At 43.9% G+C, this 25,370-nt stretch overlaps 1 protein-coding gene across 2 annotated transcripts in view; it reads left to right on the forward strand.

Moving 5' to 3' along the window:
• Positions 1-25,370, forward strand: part of PHC3 (polyhomeotic homolog 3) — a 499,049-nt gene that overhangs the window by 134,379 nt on the left and 339,300 nt on the right. For both annotated transcript variants that reach the window (XM_086944295.1, XM_086944296.1), the window contains one exon: positions 8,445-8,522. In XM_086944295.1, the coding sequence (XP_086800421.1) occupies positions 8,445-8,522 (78 nt within the window). The remainder of the gene's footprint in view (positions 1-8,444; positions 8,523-25,370) is intronic.

Consider the following 25,370-nt stretch of genomic DNA (forward strand, 5'->3'; position numbering starts at 1 on the left):
ATGGGGGGGGAAAGTTAAGGGCTTCTGATGGCTCTCCCTCCCCCTCCTGTCAATGTTCCCTGCTTACTTCGTAGTTTTGGAAGTCTCACCTGACCACCCGGTCCGGGAGTGAATCTCCTCAGCCCGGCCCCGTTCCTCAGCTGGTGCGTGTTCCCGGGGGCTGACGGCCTCACTCCGTAGTCAGGTTCTGTCTGTCTACCTGACAGGAACCGCTGCGATTCTTCTTCGGCTCTTCCGACGACTGCTCCTCACGCCAGCTCCTCCCTCGACGAGCTCCACCTTCACCCGGCCTCTGTCTCGGCACTTCCGACGACTTCCGACGTCACTGCCGATCCGCCTCCAGAGCTTCCGGGGTCCTCTGGCGGTGCCTGCTGCTTCTCGCTCCCACCCGGCAGCACCAGGAATCTACGGCCAGGACGCGGGAAGGGAGAGGCGCCACAACACCGCTGAGTTGCCAGCGGGCACGATGGGACCTACACACGGTGAGTCCTACTTTTCCTTTGCCGTGACCGTTCCCCACCTTCCTTGGGCAGCGTGACGGCAAGGGCTTGGGCTGTCAATGCTGCTGGTAAAGTTCCTTGGGGGCACTGCCAAGTTAGGGTTGCCTGCTGGGTTTAGCAATGCTATTGAGTCAGGTTCTCTTCCGTTCTCTCATCGGCAGCATCAACTCCGTTTTCTGGTCGGTTAGGGTCAAGAGTAGGAAAGAGCTTCAAGCAAGGGATAGATTCACGTTGGCCGGGCTTGGTCAACCGGAAAGGGGTCGCGTCAGTAGACAAGAGCAGCTGACCTGCAGATCAGTCAATTTCCTCTCAATGAGCCGCCCTCCTTACTCAGTCGCCTCACCAGCTCATGCCACCCTTGCTCTGGTCACACCTAAAATGGCTGCCTACCATTCCGCCTTATATAGGCTGACCACAGAAGGTTCTGGAATGTCCCTATGCTAACCTATGGGTCCGTACTCTGAGGTGGCAGTTATGGCAGTTGCTGACCACCATTTTGTGTGTCTTGTAAATTCAGTCAGGAAGGCACCTAGGCCTTCCCTCAGAAAAGGACTATGAGGGCAAAGAGCACCTAACCCCTAGGTCAACACCTGAAAAGTCTGGTGGACATTGAAAATAAAAATATTGAGGGGCAAAAAGGGGACACAAATAAATAAATAAATAGGAGGGACCACCCAAAGGGCTTACAGGTCTAACACAGAGGTAGTTCGTTATGTCTTTCGGACGTGGGGGACTCCTCAGGTGGACCTGTTCACCACTCACGAGAATGCTCACTGCCCGTTATTCTGCAGCCTCCAGTATCTGATGCATGGAGCGTTGGGGGATGCGTTTCAGTTGAGTTAGGACTCACAACTCCTTTACGCATTTCCTCCCATACCCTTGATTCCTCGGGTTCCGAGGAAGATTCGCCAAGACCGTGCCCAAGTCATATTGGTCGCTCCGGATTGGCCAAGAAGGGTGTGGTACCCAGATCTTCTCCACCTCTCCTCGTGCCCGCCGCTCTGTCTCCCTCTCAGGGCAGATCTCCTCTCTCAAATGGAGGGCCAGGTATTACACCCTTACCTCCAGACCTTACACCTTCATTCCTGGAACGGGGCAATTTGAATTCCTTTTCTCTTCCACATGATGTGGTGGATGTCATTTTATCGGACAGGCGTGACTCCACCAAGTCTATCTACTCTTACAGGTGGTCTAAATTTGTTTCTTGGTGTGGAGAGAAATCCATCGAACCTTTGAGGGCTCGTTTGTCAGACATACTTCAGTTTGCGCTTTCTTTGGCTCAGCAGGTTTGCTGTGGCTACAGTGAAAGGTTATCTTTCGGCATTATCGGCATTTCTCTGTTTGTCGGATCAGCCGTCTTTATTTAACTTTCCTGTTTTTTAAAGATTTTTAAAGGGTCTTATAAATCAATTTCCTCCTACTCCCTTTATTGTACCTCAACGGGACTTGAACCTTGTTCTTAAATTCTTAATGGGTTCACCTTTTGAACCTTTACACAAGTGTCCCTTGAGGCTGTTGTCTTTTAAGACTGTCTTTCTGGTTGCAATTACCTCGGCAAGGAGGGTAAGTGAGCTTCAAGCTCTTAGTTCAAAGCCCCCATTCTTGACCATTCATGCTGATAGAATGGTACTCAGGACCAGGGCTGCTTTTCTGCCTAAGGTGGTAACTCCCTTCCATCTAGGACAGTCCATTACCCTTCCTACCTTCTATCCTCCCCTCACCCTTCCAAGGAGGAGGAGAGACTTCACTGCTTGGACCCAAAGAGGGCGGTGAGCTTGTACCTGGACAGAACCAGAGAGTTCAGAGTGGAAAACCAACTCCTTGTGGGTTTTGTTGGAGCTAGAAGAGGCAAGGCGGTGCACAAGCGCACACTTTCAAGATGGATTGTCTTGTCCATCAAGATATGCTACTCTTTGGCGGGTAAGGAGGGGACTGCTGTGGGACTCTATTCACAAGGTGAGGAATCCACTGGCAGATGTATCCATCAGTAGAACAAGTTACTTACCTTCGGTAACGCTTTTTCTGGTGGATACAGTATCTGCCGGTGGATTCCTCACTAACCCACCCGCCTCCCCGTTGTCCACTCTTCTATACCTAAGTTATTGACAATGTTTTAATGCATATGTGTTGCTTTTAAAAGTAGTGTGTTATTCTACTTGGTTAGCTTTATTGTCTTCACACTGTGTGTGTTATCTTGACAATTGTGTACTGTGTATTCTTCTACTGTTATCGGTCTGACTCAAATATAGCAATTCACTGCTTCAGAGTACTTTCCCAAGGAACAACTGTCGGAGGAGGGTGCAGTAATTTCCGTAGAGGTGAGGTTAATCTAACAAGGCCTATACCCCCAAAAAGCAAACATTAAGTACAAATGCAGACCTTACTGTGCAATTGTCAAGTATAAGAGGCCCTGATGATACTATGTGATCTCAGTCTCTTTTCAAGTCCTAGGAGCCAGCAAGACCTAAATGTATCTCATACCATATTTAACTCGTACAAGTTCACCTTTAAACGTTTATCATCAAACAGCATAAAAAATGTAGAAAAGGGGTAACTCCCAAGCTTGTATTGAATCAGTGACAATCCGTAATCCTGGACTGGATTTGCTTCTTTATTACTATTGGCACCATTCACACAGAGATAGGGAGCAAACTACCTTAAACCAACCTGCACTGGTTAGTTCCAGTGTCTTTCCCTCGGTTGCCTTATACTCAGTTCTGTAAGTATGCTGTCCCTCAGGAAAAGAGGAAGGAGTTTCTGGAAATGGGGTCTTGTGCAGTTTCACATTTCTTTAATATCTTGAAATGTGATCACTATACCGACCAAAATTACAATGATGGTGATAAAAACCACGTATTAGTTTTCCACATTGGTAAACATGTTTCACCTTTAGCACATATGTCAGTTGCTTGTATCAGTACTAGATTGAGGTATACCTATAAATCACAATGACTATCCACCTTGATCAAGGCACCTTATATTAGCATGCAATGCATTGTGTGATTTGGATCACATCATTATACACAATCTGTGAGATACTTAAAATATAATGTTATGATGATTGGAAAAGGTGGACCTGCCTGCACATCCCTTCCACACAACTGCACAATTAGATGGTTATAGTAGTAACAACAAATATCTGTTTTGTGTCAGAATTTAACCAGCACTCAGTATTGCGCATGTCACAACATTATTACATATTATTCTTCCCACATTAGGAAGAGAGAAGGTACGTGGCCTGTTATAGCACTTATAATAATTATAAAAATAATCATGGGAGGCCATTTTATGGTCGAACTTAAGAGTCTTTTAGTTATTTAGCTCAGTTGTACCTTCCAAACATTGCTTTCTATAGTTACAATAATCTCCAGGATATTGCTTCTGGACACTGTGTTGTGAATGATCGCCAATGACATTACATTCAAGGGTGATGCTGAGGAGCGTGCTGCCATGCAACCACAAAATGGATTACTGCATAGTGACCCAGTCTGACCCCACAGATGAAGTGCGCCGTACAATTCTTCCAATTGTTGAACATTGCAAAACCAATATATGGGTAACTTTGAAGGAGACAGAAATTTTGACTGAACTGAGATTCATCTCCCAAAACATAGTAGCTAGATTATAGGCAATACCCTGTGTTTAGATTTAAGTCTTGTTAGCTACTCATCTAATATCTCACCTAATTTACTGGCTGTTTGGTCTCTTTGGATTGAAAAGCTTAGTATAGCCACTGGATTCCAACTTTCAAAGCATCCAAGACAACATGTTGGGCAAACGATTATTACTAATAAATTCCCAAAGAAACTCTTTTGTTTTAGTTTTATGATCTACATTTTCTAAAAATGGACGATCAAAGGGCCAACTGCGGCACCACCAGAAACCATATTTGCTATAGTTAACAAGTGCATAGACCGAATTATGAGCAGACAGTATTTTGGAGTCAGTCTGCATTTAGGCCTGATCTACCAGCATTCTTCCATACTATGACATCAATGTGCGAATTGTGATCATGCTGTGTAGAATTAAAAGTGTTACCAGGTACATTCCCTTTAATTGTTATCCAGCTATCCTAAACCCCTCTAATTTCATGATATGTAAAATAGCAGCCCAACCTTCCTATCCATTTTATGCTTGTTCAATTAAAATTAACATGCAATGGATTTAAGTTGGACACCTAATATGACAAGGCCTACCCGGTCTGTCCATTGGGCACTAGCTTAGAGAACACCAGTGTATCTTTAGAGCTGGGCCGTTTTTATTTAGTGCCAGATAGTCTGTTGGTGGTTAGCTTGATTGATCTGCATTATGGCCCCTCAGCCCCATTCATCAGTTTCAATTGAGTACATGACTATGTATTGAATTTAAAAGTATTGCCACCCCTCATCTAAAGATATTTTGTGAGGGTGTAAAAATTACCTGGTACCCAAGTTGAATTAACTTTTGTTTATCTTTACTAGATATGAGCCTTTAATAGACATCAAATATTGTTCTGCGGTTATTGAACTCTTCTCGTCCTCGCACGCTTTCCTGTTCTTTTGTGCAGTGTTTAGTCTGTTAATGTTGTATGTCAACTCACTTGTACATTAACCATTGTTTTAGACTTCTATTTACCAAATGTATATGAATTAATATCTGCACCTGAAAGAACCAAGAGAATAAAGTGTTTCCGGTTCATTCCATATTTCTATTGCAACCACCCTTCCCTAGCCATTCCCACCACCACTGTCCCCTCCCATCCACCAACCATGACCCATTCTTTAGGTCACCCTGCTTAAGGCCCGTAATTAAGCTCCGTTGTCTCCACCTACCCATAGGGGAAATTATTCACTACCCGGCTGTTATGATAGAGACATTAGGTTGAACCCCTCCCACCGAAAAAATGAATACAGCAGACCTAGGAAGGAAAAAGAACAAAAATAGGAAGAAAACTTGTTTATTCATTTATCTTACATAAATACCAAAAAAGTAATTTTTAAAATTAAACTTAAATTTAAAAGAATAATTAAGTATGTACTAATTCATACAAGTCTCTGTTATTTGCTAGCTGCTCATTAGGACGTTTGGTCAGGAATAAGTATGATTTTTGTGCACTCTTTTAAGCTTTGATGGTCCGTGTAAATAGGTAATAGAATAATAGCCTGCAGAGCTGGAATAATTTGTCATAATTGCCATCAAGGTGTGATAGTGGCATGGCAAACATTGGCACTGACCTAAAACATAGTTCCTTCAAATGTTAGAGTTTTAGTGGGTCAAGTGAAATCATATATTGTTTGCCCCTGTCGGGAATGACCCACTTGGATTGGTATACCTCTAGGTTTGGTCTCTTGTGCCTCTCTTGATTGTGCAAAAGGAAACCTATGTGCCCTCTGGATTTAGTTATTAAAGTCCCTGTCTGAAAAGCTGGGGAATGCGTTTTGAAATAGTCCAACAACAAAATCATGTGTATGTTTTTCTTTAACGCCTTCCTGTACACCCAGAGGAAAAAGTTACTTATTTTCAGTAACGCTCTTTCTGGTAGACAGTCTATCTCGCTGCAGATTCCTCAACTTTTTAATATTTCCCAGGCATCCGAACCAGATCCGAAAACTCTTCAGCAGTACCTGTGCATGCTGATAGGTGACTCCATGAGGTTCCACTCCAGAAATGATACGTGAAGCATATATATAAACACCAATCCTGTGTGCTAACGTCAGTTGCTTTCAAGACTGCTCTTGCCTCCAAACGCAGAGGCTCAAAAGTAAATTGGCATGACCAGTGTGCAGATTCATAGACTTGTGAACTTATTATTGGATAGAGTCCAATCATAGAATGGGAGAATGGAAGGGTATGAGGAATCTGCGGCTAGTGAAAGTCTCTACTAGAAATAATGTTACCAGAGGTAAGTAACGTGTTCCTCTGATAGAGAATTCTAGCTGCAGACACCTCACCTTTTGAATAGATATCAAAGCAGTAACTCATTGGAGGTGGGCTGTGAATGCGCTCAAACCAGAAAGTCCTGTAGAACTGAACAGGCAAAATGCCCTTCTTGGTGGATCTGACAGTCCAAACAATAGTTCTTTGTTCACGTATGGAGGGATGCCCATGTAGTTGGCTGGCATATGTCTAGGACAGGGACTGTCTGTGCTAGTGGAGTGATGTCAGCTTTGTCTCTTGCAGAAAGAGCATGCTGTCCTTCTGAAGGATGATTTTTAGTCAGTGAATAGTGGATCTTCCGTGAGCGCATGATCCAGTGAGAAATGGTTTTCTTCCGCCTTTTTTCACACCAGCGAACCCCACAAAGAGCTGATTGTGTACCCAGTGGTGTTTGGTAAGATCTGTGTAGAAACTCAGTTTCTCATTGGGTCCAAGCGATGGACCCTTTCCTCTGCCCTAGAGGGGTGAGGCAGAGCATTGAACGCCAGCAGGGTGATGGTTTGACCAATATAGAACAGTGTCACATCTTTAAGAAAAAAGGATGACTTAGTACGCAGAACCAGTTTATCTGGAAAGAAGGTGGTGTATGGTGGGTTGACACAGAGGAATTGCAGCTCACTCACATGCTGCCTCGATGTTATAGCAATGAGAAACACTATTTTGATTGTGCAGAGCTGTAAAGGACAGCTGTGAAATGGCTCAAATGGAGTGCACATTAGAAAGGTGAAGACAAACTTGAGGTCCCACATGTGGCAGGACAAAGGAACAGAGAGGAAACAAATGTTGTAGCCCTTTCAAATGTGTCCAGGGCAAGGCCTTGCCAGGCTAGGGACAAAGCAAGCAAAACATTAGATAACTTGGCGCGATCGGGAATACCAAGCCACAACTTTGTCCTAACGACAGGCATATACAGTTTTAGTGAAGGGACACCTGGCTGCCAAGATGACATCTTACACCTCTCGAAGAAGGGCAGAGGTGTTCCTCATCCCCGCTCAATCTCTATGCATGAAGTCGAAAATACGAAGTTCCGGGTGCAGAACCCTGTCCTGCTGCTGCGATAGCAGGTTGTTCCAGAGGGGCAACTGGATCGGAAGACAGATGCTCAGACCCAGGATTTCTGGATACCATACTTTCCGTGTCCAATCTGGGGCCACTAGGTTGACTTGTCCCTGGTCAGTTCTATCTTCTTGGGGAAGGAGAGGTATTGGCGGAAAGGCATACAGGAATCCTGTGTTCCATTCAAGGTGGAACATGTCTCTGAGTGAGAGAGGCCTTGAAAACTCCAATACCCCCGGCTTCAAAAAATGCAGTGCCAAGTGGAGAGACTAGTACCTTTGAAACATTTTATGTTACCATGTGCAGGGGACACTGGTGAAAGCATGACCTAGAACTTTCCAAATACCAAAGCAACATAACAACCAAAATGCTTAGCTGTGAAGTGTGCCATTGCCACGTGACAAGTGCTATGTAAACACATTCTTTGTAGACATTGGAAACACACCCAATGTTGTCTATTTTGTGGGTTGGGCAGCTGAATAAACACTTATAAACACAGATTCCAAAAAGTTTGAAAAACCATCACTGACAACATCAAAACAAATCCTGAAAACTTTAAGGCTTACCTCTAATATTCAGTGGTTACTAGAACTCACACATTTAGTGTAATCCTTTCTGTTGCTTCACTAGCCTGAGTCATGGAAAATGTTGAGAACTGTTGGTATCGAGTACCTATTTGTGTTCCATTCTTCTGCTTACCCCGTGCCTCCTGTTTGACCTGCTGGAAAGTTGTATAATGAAAAGAAAGCTCATTTACAGCATACACTAAGTCACTGTTATGTTACTATACCAATTCACTTGTCTCTCTGCTTTGGCCACATTAAACTGTGTTGCACGTTGAGGAGTCATGTTACACAAGAACTTAGGTCATTAATTTATATTCGACAATGTTTAGATGTTACTATCGTCTTATGATTTTTAAGCAAGTCTCTGTAGGTAACCTTTCTAATGTAAAATCTTATGATTCTTTAGGCAAGTCTAGCTGGAGGTAAACGGTCTTCATCCCCTACTGGGCCCGTCACTCAACAGGCAAGCACTTCACCGACCTCAGTAAGTATTAACAGTTTTACTGGCCTACCACATTTATATTTAGGATCTACATTAGGCGGAAAAACTAACTCTTTGTTTTACAGTAAAGCAAATTAAGCATAAATCTGTTAAAAAAGTAAGGTGAAAATATAGTCTGGGTCAAACAGTAGAAAATATATGTGAGAGGGGGAAGGTGGAAGGTGCTATTATGAAATGCTTACCAGGATGCAGATTCACAGCACCGACTTTCCCCCTCTCTCTCTTTGCCTTCATCTCTTATTTTCTCTCTCTCTCTCATTCTTCTCTCTCTTGACCAAGAGAGAATTGCCCAGAGAAAGGACACAGCCAGATTACGTATTTATAGCAGGAACATGTCTACAAACGTCATGTGACTGACGAAGATTTGAATTGCAGAGGAAACTGGTATGCAAAGAGGAATACCCTTTTTTCACCTAAATTACACAAAGGCGTTGCCTATTGTCTCTGATCCGCAGGTCCAGTTCCCATTGTGGAGTAAGCTGTGAAGAATTGCTATTGAGTCGCAAAATGTCCAGGTGAATGGATAAATTAAGAATTGTATGTTTTATGAAACATGAGACTTTAGCCCTAGTGAAGATTCTTAATGTACTTATTGGCTAGAAGTACTGTGATGCTCTGGAAAATAATACTTCACCACTTAAAGTAGAATCAGACAGATTATTAGTAAATAGCAAAGTGCAATTGATGAAAAAAAGAGAGCGACATTTCAGCATCTGATTTAGTTAGATGTGGATGACAAGCCAGCAAGTTGGGTCCGTTATTGTTCACCTCCAACTTATTCTCTGATCTGCAGGGCATCAGTTTAAATCCAGGCAAGGTCAACTGAGCCTTCCACCCTTCTGAGATAAGTAAACCAAGTTTCATTTAAATCGTTGCACCAGTAATACACAGCACTTAAAAAAGGTAGAAGTGCCATATGAAAAGCAAAATAAAAACACGTTACTATTATTCCACCTGGAAAACAGTATTACATAGTCTGAGTAGGTGGTTTGACCAGAAAATGTACCTCGAGGCTCAGTCTTTTTTACTGGGACTAGCATAAAACAAAGAGATGAAGGAACGCCACATTTAGCCTTAGCTACCAAAGTGTTACACATTTTTCTACCAAAGCAACACCAGCTTGCAAGGGGGCAGAAGCCCCTGTTGGTGGAAAGCACTGTTTCAACTGGTGTAACCCAACGTTTATCTCCATGTCTTAAAAGGTATTGCACTCACGACTTTGTTTCCACCTGGATTGCTTTTCCGCATCTCTTATTTCCACCACCTATATTCTGTCACTATGTCTCTGCTATCTCTGTAACTCGCACCCCATTTCATGTTCCCATGATTCTGTCACACGGCTGTCACTGTGATTAAATGCGGGCCACTGAAACTGGGGGTTAATTTCCAGGACCCACCTCAAAATGTCCCTGCCAGCTGATTACGTTTAGCAAGTCAGGGTTTTTAGCACATAATTTTGTGCAAGACCATCATGGTTTCCATTAGGGTCTAAGGTACATTGATTCCCAGCAAGTGGCTTTGGACAGCCCATGCTAAAATAGCCAACCAGTTTGACACCTTTTCCACTCACGCCTTGTCTTCCCAATGGATTCTCACGAATGGCAGAGCACGAAGTGGCTCCACCATCCCACATTCTGCAAATGAGGGGGAGGAGCAAAGAGGAAGGTAAAAAGGACACCTGCATTCTTTAGGCGGATGCACTCTTACCTCCCTCCTATACATTTGGCATTTGGTCTTGCATTTAAAAGGGAATATCCATTCAGGTCGGTGGCACAGTCATAATGAATGCAGATTTTAAGTGTAACTGATGCTAAATAAAGCCTGAGAAAGAACTTCATAGCAGAAAACACTCCTAGATTTGGACATAAGTATCGTATTTTTAGAAGGTCTGCTGCCATAAAATCAGAAAAAACACTGTTAATGTTATTGAGAAGAAGAGACTGGCAATGTTATTATGGAATGTTATGCAGAGCAGCAGAGATTGCCTTTTTTATAATGAGCTAAAAGATTGATCCGGAGGCTTGTGAAAAAAAAATCCTACTGATACTTACTTTCTGAGAACGCAGTGGATAAAATGGCGATGGCGACATTACTGTCTTCTCTGTCTTCTAATGATTCTTTGTGATATATATATATATATATATATATATATATATATATATATATATATATATATATTAATTTGCTTACTGAAATTATTCTTGTCCGAATCAAATAACCTTTTATGTTTCTTTAAACATGCTTGATTTATTTTTATAAAATAGCATGTTATACTGCTATTCCGTACATTTGAAACATGCATGCGAAAGAGGTACATAAAGGCAGCATGCAGTAAGGGGGCTTGAATGAGATGCTGTACAAAGAAAATATGTTTAACAATTTTTGTCCTGTGGCAAAAATAAAGTTAGGGCTAGAAGCACTTGATCCAATTCTTAAACACATGTAAACCACCAGGGGTTTGTATATGGGGCTGCTAGCTGGTTTTGAAAAGTCAATTAAGAAAGCAGGTTTTACATTATATATGGTGTGTTATAATCTTTGATACTATATAGCACATGGATAATTCGTAGGCAGTACAGGTTAATACACTTAAAGTAAATACAAATATATTCCCACCATAGCTTTAGAGAAGTTGCACATCATAAAAATGTGTGTAAACTGTATCCTGTTTCCCAGGGTGCAGACAGGAATTAGTTGTGAAAATTACATTTTCATGATAACTTATGCATGAAAACAACATTGTGACAATGATAAATCTTGATCTCGGAGGCTTCCACCTAACATTAATTCACAGGTCTGACTAAATGAACATCTGCGCACAAAACATCACACAAACGTGAAAATCTCTCAATAAAAAATAATAACCAGAAGATACTGGGTCTTGCTACTTGTACGGTTGTTGCAAAGGGAAAAGGTTTAGTGGTCATAGAGGTATTAGTGAAGATTACCACACAACGGGGAAGGGTCACAGTGAGGGGTAATCCAGACAAAAGAGGCGACCGTCAAAGTGGTGAAGGATAGCATCCTTTCTGAACAGCTTTTTCACAGTCGCTGTGCCTCTCTGATTGGATGTACAGTAGTGAAGAGAATCTGAAAGACCTATCTGTTGTTGGGGGTAATGAGTGGGAGAGACTCATAATGTTGTTTGTGTGTAAAAGCCATGGATCATTGTGTGTTACAGAGGAACTTGAAGGCCTAAAAGGTCAGGTTGGAAAATGTTGAGGCTTGGCTGAAGGAGATCATAAGTATACTTTCTGTAACCGATAATAGGATGCAGAAATCAGAAATGACAACACAGTAGTTAGAGGGAACCTGATCCGAATCCACCACGTTTAAGACCTGTACAAATGGTGCCATTTCCTTCCTCCTAATTCAGACCAGAAAACCTGTGGCATTCCAACATCTTCCAACATCTTCAGGATTATTGGTTAGCTATGTGGGAAGGACAAATTGATTTGCAGGTGGTGATGGAAGCTATTATGTTGCAGGATGACTTGATTAACTAACGAGGGGTTTCTGATCCAGTGGGAGATTTTGAGTTTGATGACTAGGAGTGCCAAGAAGTCTAAAAGTAACACTTGGACAAGTCTTGTGATCCTCTGTAAGAATAACATTTTTAGAATTAATTTCAGAGCAACTGCTTCAAAAAGAGCATTGTCTCATTGGTATCATAAGATTGTTACACCCATGATGACCACAGAAAAGAAGTAGATGCAGGATTTACGTAATGAGGGACTGAGATAAGAGGGTTCACTTTATTATTTGCTAGGATGAGAGTGTTGCCAGGCAATACATTCTCTGTGTTCATCCAGTTTGATGCTGCAGAGACCTTTTTTTCGTAAAAATGTATAAACTCTGAATATTTGTGACTATTCACTTTTCCCTACCCATCACAAGCACACTCATTCTTCTCTTTTCCTTTGTGCAACCTTTGTACCTTCCTTTAGTCAAATTAGTTTTGATCTGTTTCAAGTATATGAAATTTAAATATACTGAACTTAAACAATTCTTTGGCGCTTTTGTGTTTTACATTGACTGCACGTTTAGAACAATGCTATCTTAGACAGCAGGGTATGTTGTTGCATTTATTTTTGGTATTTTGTTTCAGTGTTTGACTTATTTAAGCTACACTCACATGATAAATAAATGGTAATGTATTTTTCTCTAAAGCAGTCACAGACCACTTGCTTCATTACTGCATTGTACCCAGGTCTTGTGACGTTTATTGGGTTACCCCATTAATTTGTAATGCAAAGGAACACTGCACAAGTTGCTGGTCAGCTACAACTATGTTTGTAGGGAAACCTGCAGTGTTGCTGGCTAAATTTCACATGCTCTATGTTGTTGATGGAGCTTATGAAAATATTTTCACCAGTCAAATTCTAAAACAATTGTCTTTGCCACACTTTCTTTTTTGTTGGAGGAAGGGATAAAGACGGTAGTGGCCTCTTAACTTCCATAGCTGTGAGCGATGTACATATCGGGAGAAAAACTTACCATAGGAAACTGGCACCCAGTGTTATGACATCCAATTAAAGTGAGAATACTGGGATTTGTAATCCCATATGTATGGCTGGAAAAATGAATTTGCAGGTCACACGGCATACTTAATGCAGCTAGCTGAAAGTCCTTGATGGGATGAAAGACGCCGTCCTGACATTTGGCAAACTCACAGCTATGAACCTGCAGTTCTTTGATTTATCTCATTAGTTTTATGAGTTTTTTTAAAATATTTTTTTATGTTTGTTGGTCAGTTTGTTGGAGATATTCTGCTTTTTTGTTTAACAAAACAAGCATTGACAATGCCAATAGGTCTGGCTTTAAAGGGATGCTGTAGTGTATGGTAACATGAAGCCTTATGAGTAGATAGCATGGGGATGGATATACATTTGTGTGAAAGCAAAGAACTATACAATATTAGTTGTGTAAGTTATATTTACAGTTGTACTGTCAAGCAAGACCTAAAAATCCAGGTAGGTGAATGACTGCCCTCCTCCCAATCCATGCTGCTGCCATAGAAACCAACAACCACAAAGAATTGCCAATACTGCTACTTATTCTAATTCAAATTTGAAAAGATGTGCGGACCAACCATCACTTCATCTTTAAGCTCATTTGTAGCTTTTATTTTTATCTTTACATCAAACCTGTTTTTTTTCAAAATTTCTCAATATAAACAATGGATTAACACTGTACCCACAAAATACTGTACAAAAATTATATAACACAACAATGAAAAATCTACTTGTATTCAACAGTTCTCACCATCCCACTCGTTCCACATTCATACATCCCATACTCATGACAAATATTAATTATACATTCGCATTCTACAAACCAAACATTATTGCTTTACAAAATCTTCTTTTTCTTAGAAAAAGTGGCTATACAATTTTTACAATATTTTTTTCATTTGATAGACCAATTAATTTGGATGAATCCGATTACATAAACATGCAATTTACATCAAGCAAATGTTTGGTTACTCCAATGGTCTACGCGTTTCAAATCCCCTTGATTGAGGGGTTCTCATCAGGACCAAACCTCATTAGAAAAAACACAAAATACAAAAATCAAAAAGTGACCTTAACCTGACTTTGAAATAGCCCCACCAGTCTTCCAGTCTGCACTGGCTTACCTCTTTGTGAGTTCAAAACGGATGCCATAAATGAATTGTTAGGGAACGGTGACTTTAATGGCCAACAGAACCAAGGAAGAAGAAAAAGTAGAGAAATGAGAAATGACCGTCCTGTACTTAAACATGAACATGGAACATTCAATTGTATTGCACCATTGCGCATAACTTACATCTCATTTCAAAATGGCGCTCTTAATGATTCTGCTCCATCGATGGCGTAGGGTCAGAGTAATTCTATATGGGGGAATCAAGGGTGCTACCATTAGCGGGCTGGTCTAAGGTATGTCCTTTTATCACCATTGGCTATTGCGGAGGTTTCTTACCTTGCCTCCTCGTGCTCTGAGATCGGGGCCGCTGTATGCTCCGTAATATTAGTTTCCACTGGTGGCTTGAAAAACAGAGAAGGGTGGAATATCAGTTTGCCCCAGTATTGGAACTTTCATAGATTCCCATGCTTTGTATCATTCCCCCGTCGTCGGAATGGGAGCCTCGGTAAATAAAAAATACCATAGCAGTGAGTACAAAAGAGATAACTAGGCTTAGGCCTCATCTCAGTTTGTACCTTATCCACCTCTTTTTGTAAAAGAGACCAAAATTCTGCAACAACCAATCAGAACAGCCTCACCCCATAGAACCCTCCTGAGAGAGCCTCAGAGCCTCAGATTTTCTACCACACGTTGTGCTAGGGAGTCTCCACTGAGCACTGCTCAGATTTCTCTTCAGATTGGATTATCTTTCAATTTCTTTAACTTTAATATGTCTGACAAGGAGAAGAAGGCGTTATTTAGAGCTTGTGCTACCTGTTCTAAGAAGAGGCTGTTTGTGGAGGACAAGCATGAGGACTGTATCTACTGCTTGTACCCGGACCACAAGGCCACAGATTGTAAAATCTGCAGAACATTCTCTACAAAGACCTTGAGAGACAGGGAAGGCCGCTTGTTTACTTGGCTGCAGAAAATGAAGTCACGTAAGGAGGTTATGTCATCTGACCGTGAGGATTCTTCCTCAGCTGCGATCTCCAGAAGATCCAAGAAGAGGGGTAGGTCATCCCCTTCAACATCTATTGAGCTCCCTGTGAAAGCCTTACAAAAGACCTCTGATAGGTCTGAAAGGGCTAGTCCCATAAAATCTCCTCACCGAGGTGTAAAGAAGAGGCTGGGACAGACTGAGGAGAAACAGACAGCTAAGAAGGTGAAGAAAGGTGTTTCTGTTACTTTTCCACCATCTGAAAAGGAGAAGGGATGCAAGAAACCTGCTGTCCCTCAGGAAAGAAGATCGGACAAGAAACCACACCCGTCGACGACAAAAACAGCTGGTACGTCGAAGACAACTTCCAAAAAAGACTTGGGTTCAGGTACAGCTTCATCGATGGGACCCTCGACGGCGGCGGCATTGATATCTTCGTCGACATTTAAGGTACCTGTTTCCTGCTCGTCGATGATGGTGTCTACATTTTCGGCGTCGACGATAATGACGACGAAGGTAGTGTCGACGGCGGCGACGAAGACAACGTCGATGACGATGACGTCGGCGACGGCAGCCATGATGATGATGACGACGAGCTCGTCGACGACACCGTCAATGATCAATCCTCTGTCGACAATCAATCCTCCGCCGACGAGATCCATCTCTCCGTCGACGGTCCCGTCGACGGTTCCATCGCCGACAATTTCGCTGACGTTTCCGTCGACGACGAATCCGTCGACGACGTCGTCGACGATTCAAAGGGTCCGCATATCTATAAAAAGGCAGCAAATTACCCCAGAGATGACATCTCCACGGTGTGTAACACCTTTGCCTCCCACTTTGCTTCTTGATGAAGAGTCTGATGACAATGAGGATGGTATTTATGGAGATGCTTATAGCCCATCCGAATTACAAGTAAAGTACCAGGATTCGGGTTCTGATGAATGCTATGCTGAAGAGCGCCAGTTTGTTCAGCAAGAAAGGCCTCCACAAAAATCACTTCAGGATATGGTGGCAATGCCGTCCTCTCTTATAACGGACTTACAATTGATGCTACAAGATTACAGAAAGAGGTTTCCATCGCAAACTGCGGAACAGCAAGAGCGTCCTCCTTCTCCATCCATTCCTACTACTCCTGCAGTTGCAGTGACGCCTTTGGTTTCTCGAGTTTTGGAACCAGAACCCAGAGAGAGTTATCAGGAGGTTGTGACTGTTCAGGATGATGATGTCTCATCTGTTAGAGAACTTCAGGTTGATCCTCCTCATGACCCGGATAGAGGTTGGGATGATGATGTCATTCAGGATCCAGATTCACCAGTGCCGGATACTGCTACCTCCCCTCCAGCTGACATTGGAGGTTTCCATAATCTTATGGAAAGGGCGTCCAAGAGATTTGGCCTTCCTATTATGACAGTACAATCAGACTGTTTCCTTTACGACTTCAAGGAACCTTACAGAAAGTCAATTCGTTCAATTCCAATAATCGAACATGTATGGTCGGAAGGTACTAAGGTGATGCAGAATCCTGCAACAGTCATCCCTGTTCTTCCCCGGCTGGAGAAGAAATATAAAGCTCCAGAAGGCAGTCCCGCTTGCCTGACTGGTCAGCCGAAGCCGGACTCAGTTATTTCCCAGGCGGCGCAAAGCAAGTCCAAAAATCCATCGACACCACTTGCAACACCGCCAGACAAGGAAGGGAGACGTCAGGACAATGTGGGAAAAAGATACTCTACTATGGCCAGCCTCCTAGTTCGAACTGCTAATGTTCTTGCTATCTTGGGCAGATATGATCGCCAGATGTGGTGCAATTTATCCCCGTTTGTGGACCAACTTCCAGATGGAGCAAAAGATGAGGCCAGGAAGATTCTGGTGGAAGGGGAGCGTTCCTCTTCAGAGGTGATAGATTTTGCTATGGACATAGCAACTACAGTTTTCCGTGCACTAGCGGGTTCAGCAGTTTTAAGAAGTTCGGGCTGGCTACGGGCAACCTGGTTTTGCTAGGAAGTTCAAAATAAGATCTTGGACTTACCTTACGACGGAGAGATGCTTTTTGGAAAGCATGTAGATGATGCCCTTCAAGGCATCAAGAAAGATACGGACACAGCAAGGTCCTTGGGGACATTAAATTACCGCAAAGTTCCTTTCAGAGGTGCGAGAGGGAGAGGTTTTTCCTTGTACAGAGGTGGCAATCAACAGCGCTACTCTTTGTACTCGCAGTCCTCTCAATCTTACAAGCCACAATACACACAGCTCCAATGCCAGTCGGCGTCTTTCTCTCGCCAGCCATCAAGAGGGCGTCAAGGGAGAGACCATTCTAAGCGACAATAGCGGCTTCATGGCTCTTTCTACTGTTCCTACCCCTCCGATAACATCAGTGGGGGGCAGGATTTCTCATTGTCTACGCAGCTGGAAGGTTATTACATCAGACCAGTGGGTTCTGAATATCATTCAGGGTGGCCACACTTCAGAGTTTCAACAGCTTCCTCCAACCAGAGCTCCAGGCGCTAACGAGTCGAAACATCTAGGACTTTTACGTCTCGAAGCCCACCAACTTTTCATCATGGGGGCAATAGAACCTGTTCCTCACTCCCTAAGGGGGAAAGGGTTTTATTCCAGGTTCTTCCTGGTTTGCAAGACAAAGGAAAAGTGGCGTCCAATATTAGATATAAGGGAGCTCAACACCTATCTCATAAAGCTATATTTCAGGATGGTCACCCTTCAGGATATTCTACGTCTACTGAATCCAGGAGACTACATGGCGACTCTGGATTTAGAGGATGCATACTTCCATGTGCCGATCCACCCAGCTCACAGGCAATACCTACGCTTCACAGTAGGCAAGAGCCACTTTCAGTTCAAAGTGCTTCCTTTTGGTCTCCGGTCCGCACCAAGGATATTTACAAAAGTACTAGCTCCGGTGACGGCGTTTCTCAGAAAACAATCTCTAGAGGTCTTTCCCTACCTAGATGATTGGCTGATAAAAGCTCCATCTTTCCAGGCAGCTTCCAGGGCGGTCGCAAGCTGCATTCAGCTTTTCAACCAACTGGGCCTTCTACTCAACAAGGAGAAATCGATCCTTCTTCTATCCAGGTCAGCAAAGTTTCTAGGTTCTATCCTGGACACAAAACGCTGCAAGGCCTTTCCATCGGAGGAACGTCAGAACAAACTTGTTCTGTCAGCTCGTCTCTTGCAAAAGAGGAAATCACTGTTGGTCCGTCTCTACAAGTCCCTGCTTGGATCGATATCATCCTGCATACCATTGATTCCGCACTGCAGGCTTCGAATCCGTCCACTACAAGAGCAACTGGACAGGCAATGGTACCAAGCAGAAGGCTCATTCGACGACAGAATCACGGTGACATCAGCAATGAAAAAAGCAAGCAGCTGGTGGTTGGTAAAAGACAACATCTCAAAATGTTTAACCTTCACGCTTCCTCCATATCCCATGGTTCTAACCACGGACTCCTCACTTGAAGGCTGGGGAGCGGTGCTACAAGAGTTGAAGGTGAGCGGTCATTGGGATCCAGATCAACGCAAGTTCCACATCAATCTATTGGAACTCAGAGCTATTCGCTTGGCCCTACAGGCCTTTCTTCTGAGGATTCAGAATCGCACAGTGCTGGTTCGCACGGACAACACAACGGCCATGCACTATATAAACAAACAGGGTGGGACAAGATCCCGGGCTCTTTCAAAAGAAGCTCAGGAAATTTGGAACTGGGCGATTCTCCAAAACATTGCTCTTACGGCAGAGCACCTCGCAGGTTCGCTCAATTCAACAGCGGATGCGTTGCGTCGCCAAAGATCGATCAGTCACGAGTGGGAATTAGACCAGACCATTCTCAAGGAGCTCTTTTCAGTTTGGGGAACCCCGACCATAGACCTGTTTGCAACCCCATAAAACCCCAAATGCCAGTTCTACGCAAGCAGGGCTCACCAACGGGGGTCCTTGGGGAATGCGCTTTTGATAGCTTGGTACGGCGCATTTGTCTACGCCTTTCCTCCAATTCCACTAATCCTGAGGCTGATCAGGAAACTCAAAGCGGAACCTTGCAAAATGATTTTAATTGCACCAGAGTGGCCCGACAGTTCTGGTACACTGAACTCCTCCTGCTGTCTCAAGACCAACCGATTCACCTGCAGCCTATTCCGTCTCTTTTGACAATGTCTCAGGGTCAAGTGCTCCATCCAGATCCGAGCTCACTCCAATTGACAGCGTGGCTCCTGAGTACAGAGAATTACAGAATTTGAACCTCACAGAAGAGTGTAAGGTTTTTCTGTCTCAGGCCCGAGCTCTGAGTACAAATAAGACTTATCAGGCGAAATGGAAGAGGTTCTGTCTCTGGTGTCAGAGGCAGAATATTCATCCATACACTCCGCATCAGCTTTTGCCATATATTCTTTTTCTAGCTAAGTCAGGTTTGGCTCATTCTTCTGTCAAAGTACATCTAGCAGCCATCTCTAGATTTAGGCGGAAGTCTTCAGGTCCTTCACTTTGGTCCGCGAGGATTATTAAACAATTCCTGAAGGGCCTGTTCAGAGTTTTCCCTTCCAGTCCGGCCTCCACCACCAGTCTGGCAGCTTAATTTGGTTTTGGCTCATCTGATGAGAGCTTCGTTTGAGCCCATTTACAGAGCAGATCTAAAATTTGTATCATGGAAACTGGCTCTTCTATTAGCCTTAACATCGGCCAGGAGGATTAGTGAGCTCCAAGCGCTCACGATTGTGGAACCCTTTCTTCTGTTCAAAAAGTATGTTCTGATTCTAAGGACAAATCCAAAGTTCATCCCAAAGGTCCCATCCGAATTCCATCTGAACGAGCCGGTGATTTTGAAATCTTTTTTCCCACGACCTACTACACCAGCGGAGAGGTCTTTGCATTCTTTAGATGTTCAGAGGTGTCTGAAATTTTATCTGGAACGAACAAAACCATTCAGGAAGTCTTCTCAACTTTTTGTCTCTAATAGTGCCTCGCGGAAGGGATTTCCGCTTTCAAAGCACAGTATTTCACGTTGGCTCTCTAATACAATTCAGTTTTGTCATCAAGAAGTGGGCAAACTGCTTGAAAGACGAGTTTGTGCTCATTCAACGAGATCTGTTGCTTCATCAGTGGCTCTATTCTCAGGAGTCCCTATCAAGGACATCTGTAGAGCAGCTACGTGGAGCAGTACCCACACCTTCACGAAGCACTACTGCTTGGATTCTTCCATGAAGGACGATGCAGCAGTGGGTCAAACAGTCCTGAGAAATCTTTTTCAATGAGAGGTGAGCTTTCCCTACAATCCCTCCTTCCTGTATTGCACATTTTGTATTGATTATTGTATTCTTCTCTGTGGTAAAAATTTTTATGATTTGTTTCCTATGAGGATAACTATGATGACATGTAAGAATATTCATGTGACAAAATGTGCTTTTATGACTTACTGCTAGCTACTCTGATACAAAGCATGGGAATCTATGAAAGTTCCAATACTGGGGTAAGAAAACAAGTTACTTACCTGTAACTTTGGTTCCCCAGTATTGGTAACTTTCATAGATTCCCATCCGCCCACCCTCCTCCCCTGGGAAAACTCTGCCTTTTTTTACTGAGATAGTTGCTGTTACACAACGGCTACGAAAATCTGAGGCTCTGAGGCTCTCTCAGGAGGGTTCTATGGGGTGAGGCTGTTCTAATTGGTTGTTGCAGAATTTTGGTCTCTTTTACAAAAAGAGGTGGATAAGCTACAAAATGAGATGAGGCCTAAGCCTAGTTTTCTCTTTTGTACTTACTGCTATGGTATTTTTTATTTACAGAGGCTCCCATTCCGACGACGTGGGAATGATACAAAGCTTGGGAATCTATGATAGTTACCAATACTGGGGAACCAAAGTTACAGGTAAGTAACTTGCTTTTATCTCTGTTTTGAGAATGCACGCATATTGTGACGAAGAAGGCAAGGGACGGCGTTTACTCCAGAGTGTCTCACCTTCCTATTGCGCAAATCTCTTCCAGGTCTTCTGGCCAAAGAATATGCCTGCATTGTCTTACACTACTTTCTTTGTTTAACGCATGGATGTCTAGCGCTAATGGCGCTGGGATTTATAGTTTCACTGCGAAATAAGCGCCATCCTAGCAATATAAAGCCTGTATTCGGATCTTTGGCTGACTACTTACAAACTATTATGACCTGGATCTCGGCTTCACTTTACTTTTGATTATGGCCCTGCATGAGCCTACAGTATTCCGTATGAGCGCATTTGAAAAAGCGGGGCTCACCGCTCTTGTCGCTCTGGGATATGTAGTTTCTTCACGCAATCCCGTCATCAATTTATCACTGTGTGCCCAGTGTTCGAATCTGGGGGCAATTATTAAAAACTTATTCTTAACATTTTATAATTATTCAAGCTGCATGCCGCAAGCATTATTTTCCATAGTTTTGAAATATATGGAGTGGAGGCTGATCCATGTTTCACAATGTATTACCTTAAATTCCCACTATAACCTACTACCTAGAGCCAAAGATGTGATCTCATAAAGGTTGTTGTCTGATTACTGCAGAAAAACAGTTTTATAATTTATATAGTTCCGAAATGTCATTTAGTCCTGACACTGATGTGTCAAATTTTACGATCAATAGAGCTCCTCTTCTTGATAGTTTCTCTTCTCGGTCTCCTCCTGAAGGATCTGTTTCCACATTTGAAATTACTGTCCAGCGGAGGTCTTTTTCCGTGTGTAGTATTTTAACCCAATGATTTACGAGAGGAGCTGTTTCCACATTTTTTCTGATATGGGTTTTATGTTGGCTAATCCTCTGGCATACTTCTTGGTTTGTTTTTCCAATATGTAACATCCCACAGGGGCATGTTATTCCATATACTACAAATTTCGTTTTGCAGTTGGAGAAGGTTTCGTGTTTCCAACGTCTTCCTCTGTGGGTGAATAATGAGCCTTCAACTGTTGTGCCACAACAGGCACATGTGCCACATTTATGATGTGCCTGTTCTCCAACTGCAAAACGAAATTTGTAGTATATGGAATAACATGCCCCTGTGGGATGTTATATATTGGAAAAGCAAGCCAAGAAATAAGCCAGAGGATTAGCCAACCTAAATCCCATATCAGAAAAAATGTGGAAACAGCACCTCTCGTAAATCATTGGATTAAAAAAATACACACGGAAAAAGACCTCCGCTGGGCAGTAATTTTAAATGTGGAAACAGATCCTTGAGGAGGAGACCGAGAAGAGAAACTATCAAGAAGAGGAGCTCTATTGATCGTAAAATTTGACACAGCAGTGTCAGGACTAAATGAAATTTCGGAACTATATAAATTATAAGACCGTTTTTCTGCAGTAATCAGGCATCAACCTTTATGAGATCGCATCTTTGGCTCTAGGTAGTATGTTATAGTGGGAATTTAGGATAATACATTGTGAGACATGGATCAGTCTCCACTCCATATATATCAAAACTATGGAGAATAATGCTTGCGGCATGCAGCTTGAATAATTATACAATTTTTAAAGAATACGTTTTTAATAATTGCCCCCAGATTCGAACACTGGGCACACAGTGATAAATTGATGACGGAATTGCGTGAAGAAACTACATATCCCAGAGGGACAAGCGCGGGGAGCCCTGCTTTTTCAAATGCGCTCATAGGGAACACTGTAGGATCATGCAGGGGCCATAATCAAAAGTAAAGTGAAGCCGAGATCCAGGTCATAATATTTTGTAAGTAGTCAGCCAAAGATCCGAATACAGGCTTTATATTGCTAGGATGGCGCTTATTTCGCAGTGAAACTACAAATCCAAGCGCCATTAGCGATAGACATCCATGCTTTAAACTTGGGAAGTAGCCTAAAACAATGCAAGCACATTGTTTTTTTTTTTATATAATTTTTTTTTATTGCAGATACTCAGATAAGATAAGGTCAACATTGGCATAGTTATTCAAATAAAACAGCATTACACCTCAGAATATAGACCATGGAGCCCCACGTGTCTCTTCAGCACATATCCCAAAAGTCAATCTGTCAATATCGGTGGTTCGCTCTCCGTACACCATCAACCTAGCATAGGAGGCATCCATGTAAGCCATCTGCATTTTCTGTTATATTTCCCCCCCTCCCCCCATAACAAACATTACTGTGAATGAAAAATCGGCTTAATAACACTTTGTTCATAACTTAACTGTACAGTCATGGTAGTGGCATCATATATTTCCTTCAATCCCCATCCCCCCCTCCCGCGCCTGGTAGACAATTGGTACAAATAAAGTTCGTCCATCAGTGTGTTTCCGTTGCATCAAGATCCACTCAGGACGTGCACCTCAGCTCCATCTCGACCCTTCCTCCAACATTAGGCGCAGTCATGTGCCTCCCACCCCCAGCCCTCCATCCAGCCCGTGGTAATGTCTCCACTTCGACCAGACCTTTTTAAACTTTCTCGGGCAGCCTCTTGATTTATACGTCACCAGCTCTGCCGCCATGTAAAGGTCCAGCCCTCTTCTCCACTCCTCCACAGTAGGGACGTTCACTGCCCCCCAATATTTTGCAATGTCACGTTTTGCCACTACCAGGCCCAGGGTCAGGAACACCAGCAGGGGGCGGGGGAGGTCAACATCATTAGTCATTCCCAGGATGGCCAATTTGGGCTCCTGTTCAAGCGGCACAGACAAGACATCCCTTAGTTCAGTAAAGATGAGGGTCCAGTAGGATTGTATTCTGTCACATGTCCATATTATATGGAAGAAATCCCCTCCCTCATGCTGACATCGTAGGCACTTATCGTCTAATGTTCTCCCCATTTTGAGTAATCGAACCCTATCGAAATATGTTCTATGAAGCACGTTGTATTGAATAAGGCGGAGCCGGGATTTAATAGCCACCTCCCTCGGGTGCATTAGGACTATGTCCCAGTCGATATCTTCAAGTGTTCCTACTTCCTTCTCCCAGGTGTCCCTAAGCTTCGCCAGGTCTCCCAGCATGTTGTTGGTAAGTGTTTTATATGTGAGTGATACAGCCTTGTTTGGTATCTGTTCCTGTAGTAGTCTACCTTCTACTGCGGCATAGTCAGGAAGACCCTCCAGAGTCAAAGCCTGTGCCCTCCATGCATGGCGCAGTTGGATGTATTTAAAAAACTGCGAGCGAGAGGAGCCAAGATGGCGACCTGAGCGGACGCGCAGCCTTCGGCTCCGCCGGCCCCGGAATCCCGCACCTGGATCCTGCTTGCCTCGTTCGCCAGTTTTTCTCCTGACAGGTGCGGGCAACGGAGCTGATGCCACCGGTGTTCCGCCGGCCTCTCCACACACCCGGATTCCGAAGCTGTGGGCAGACGCGCCCTGGCCCGGGACCCAGCTTGCTCCACGGCGCTCTGCGGACCTCTCGTCCCCTCCCGCAGTTGCCCTGCTGCCGGGGTGATGCGACTTGACGGCGCTTCTTTGAGGGGACACGACCTGAGCGCTGCCTGCCGACGGGGGCCGTTGTGCACTCCCTGGACTACACGGTGACGGAGGGCAGAGGCGCCTGACCAGCGAGTCCTTTGTGTTTGGCTGCCATACTTCTGCTTTGTTCCACGAGTCCCTCCGGACTAGGACGGCGCACTCTGCCCGGATCTGTAAGCCTCGCCACGCAATTGTCGGCCTCTAAGCAGCCACTTGAGTCGGGCAGATACTACTGGCCAGGGATTTTCGACTGCAGCCTGGTCGCGTCCCGCTACTTTCCCGTCTCCCCCTGCACCACCGAGTTGGGTAGAAGACAAGATGGCGACACCAGCGGCTGGCCATTGAAGGGCGATCCGACGGAGCGGCGAGCACCCCGGCGTGAAGGAGATCGGAGCAAATTCTCCCCAAGGGACTGTGACAATGGGGACCCTACAGCCTGACGTTACGCTTGCAGATGTGTTGGCAGCCCTGGGTGAGTTGCGTTCGGTGGTGCAGAATAGCTGTAGCGCGCTGGGGGCACGACTAGATGCCTGTGCCCGAGATTCCAGCCAGGAGCAGGAGAATTGTTACCCACATCATTCCGGACGGGAGTTGTCGCAGCCTGCCACCGCAACATTGTCTCAAGGAGATGCAGTGGACGATACTGTAACCTTCGTCATGGCTGGTGGCGGTCTGTTGCCACTTAATAGTGTAGTCACCGATACATTGTATCTCCCTTGCTCCGGGCTCGCTTGTGTACAGTCACTTGAGGTGTCGAGGATTTGGCTACCAGTGCTTTGCCCCCCTGTTTCATTACCAGCAT

This window comes from Lissotriton vulgaris, chromosome 11 (assembly GCF_964263255.1).
Source record: "Lissotriton vulgaris chromosome 11, aLisVul1.2, whole genome shotgun sequence".
NCBI classification, from domain to species: Eukaryota; Metazoa; Chordata; class Amphibia; order Caudata; family Salamandridae; genus Lissotriton; species Lissotriton vulgaris.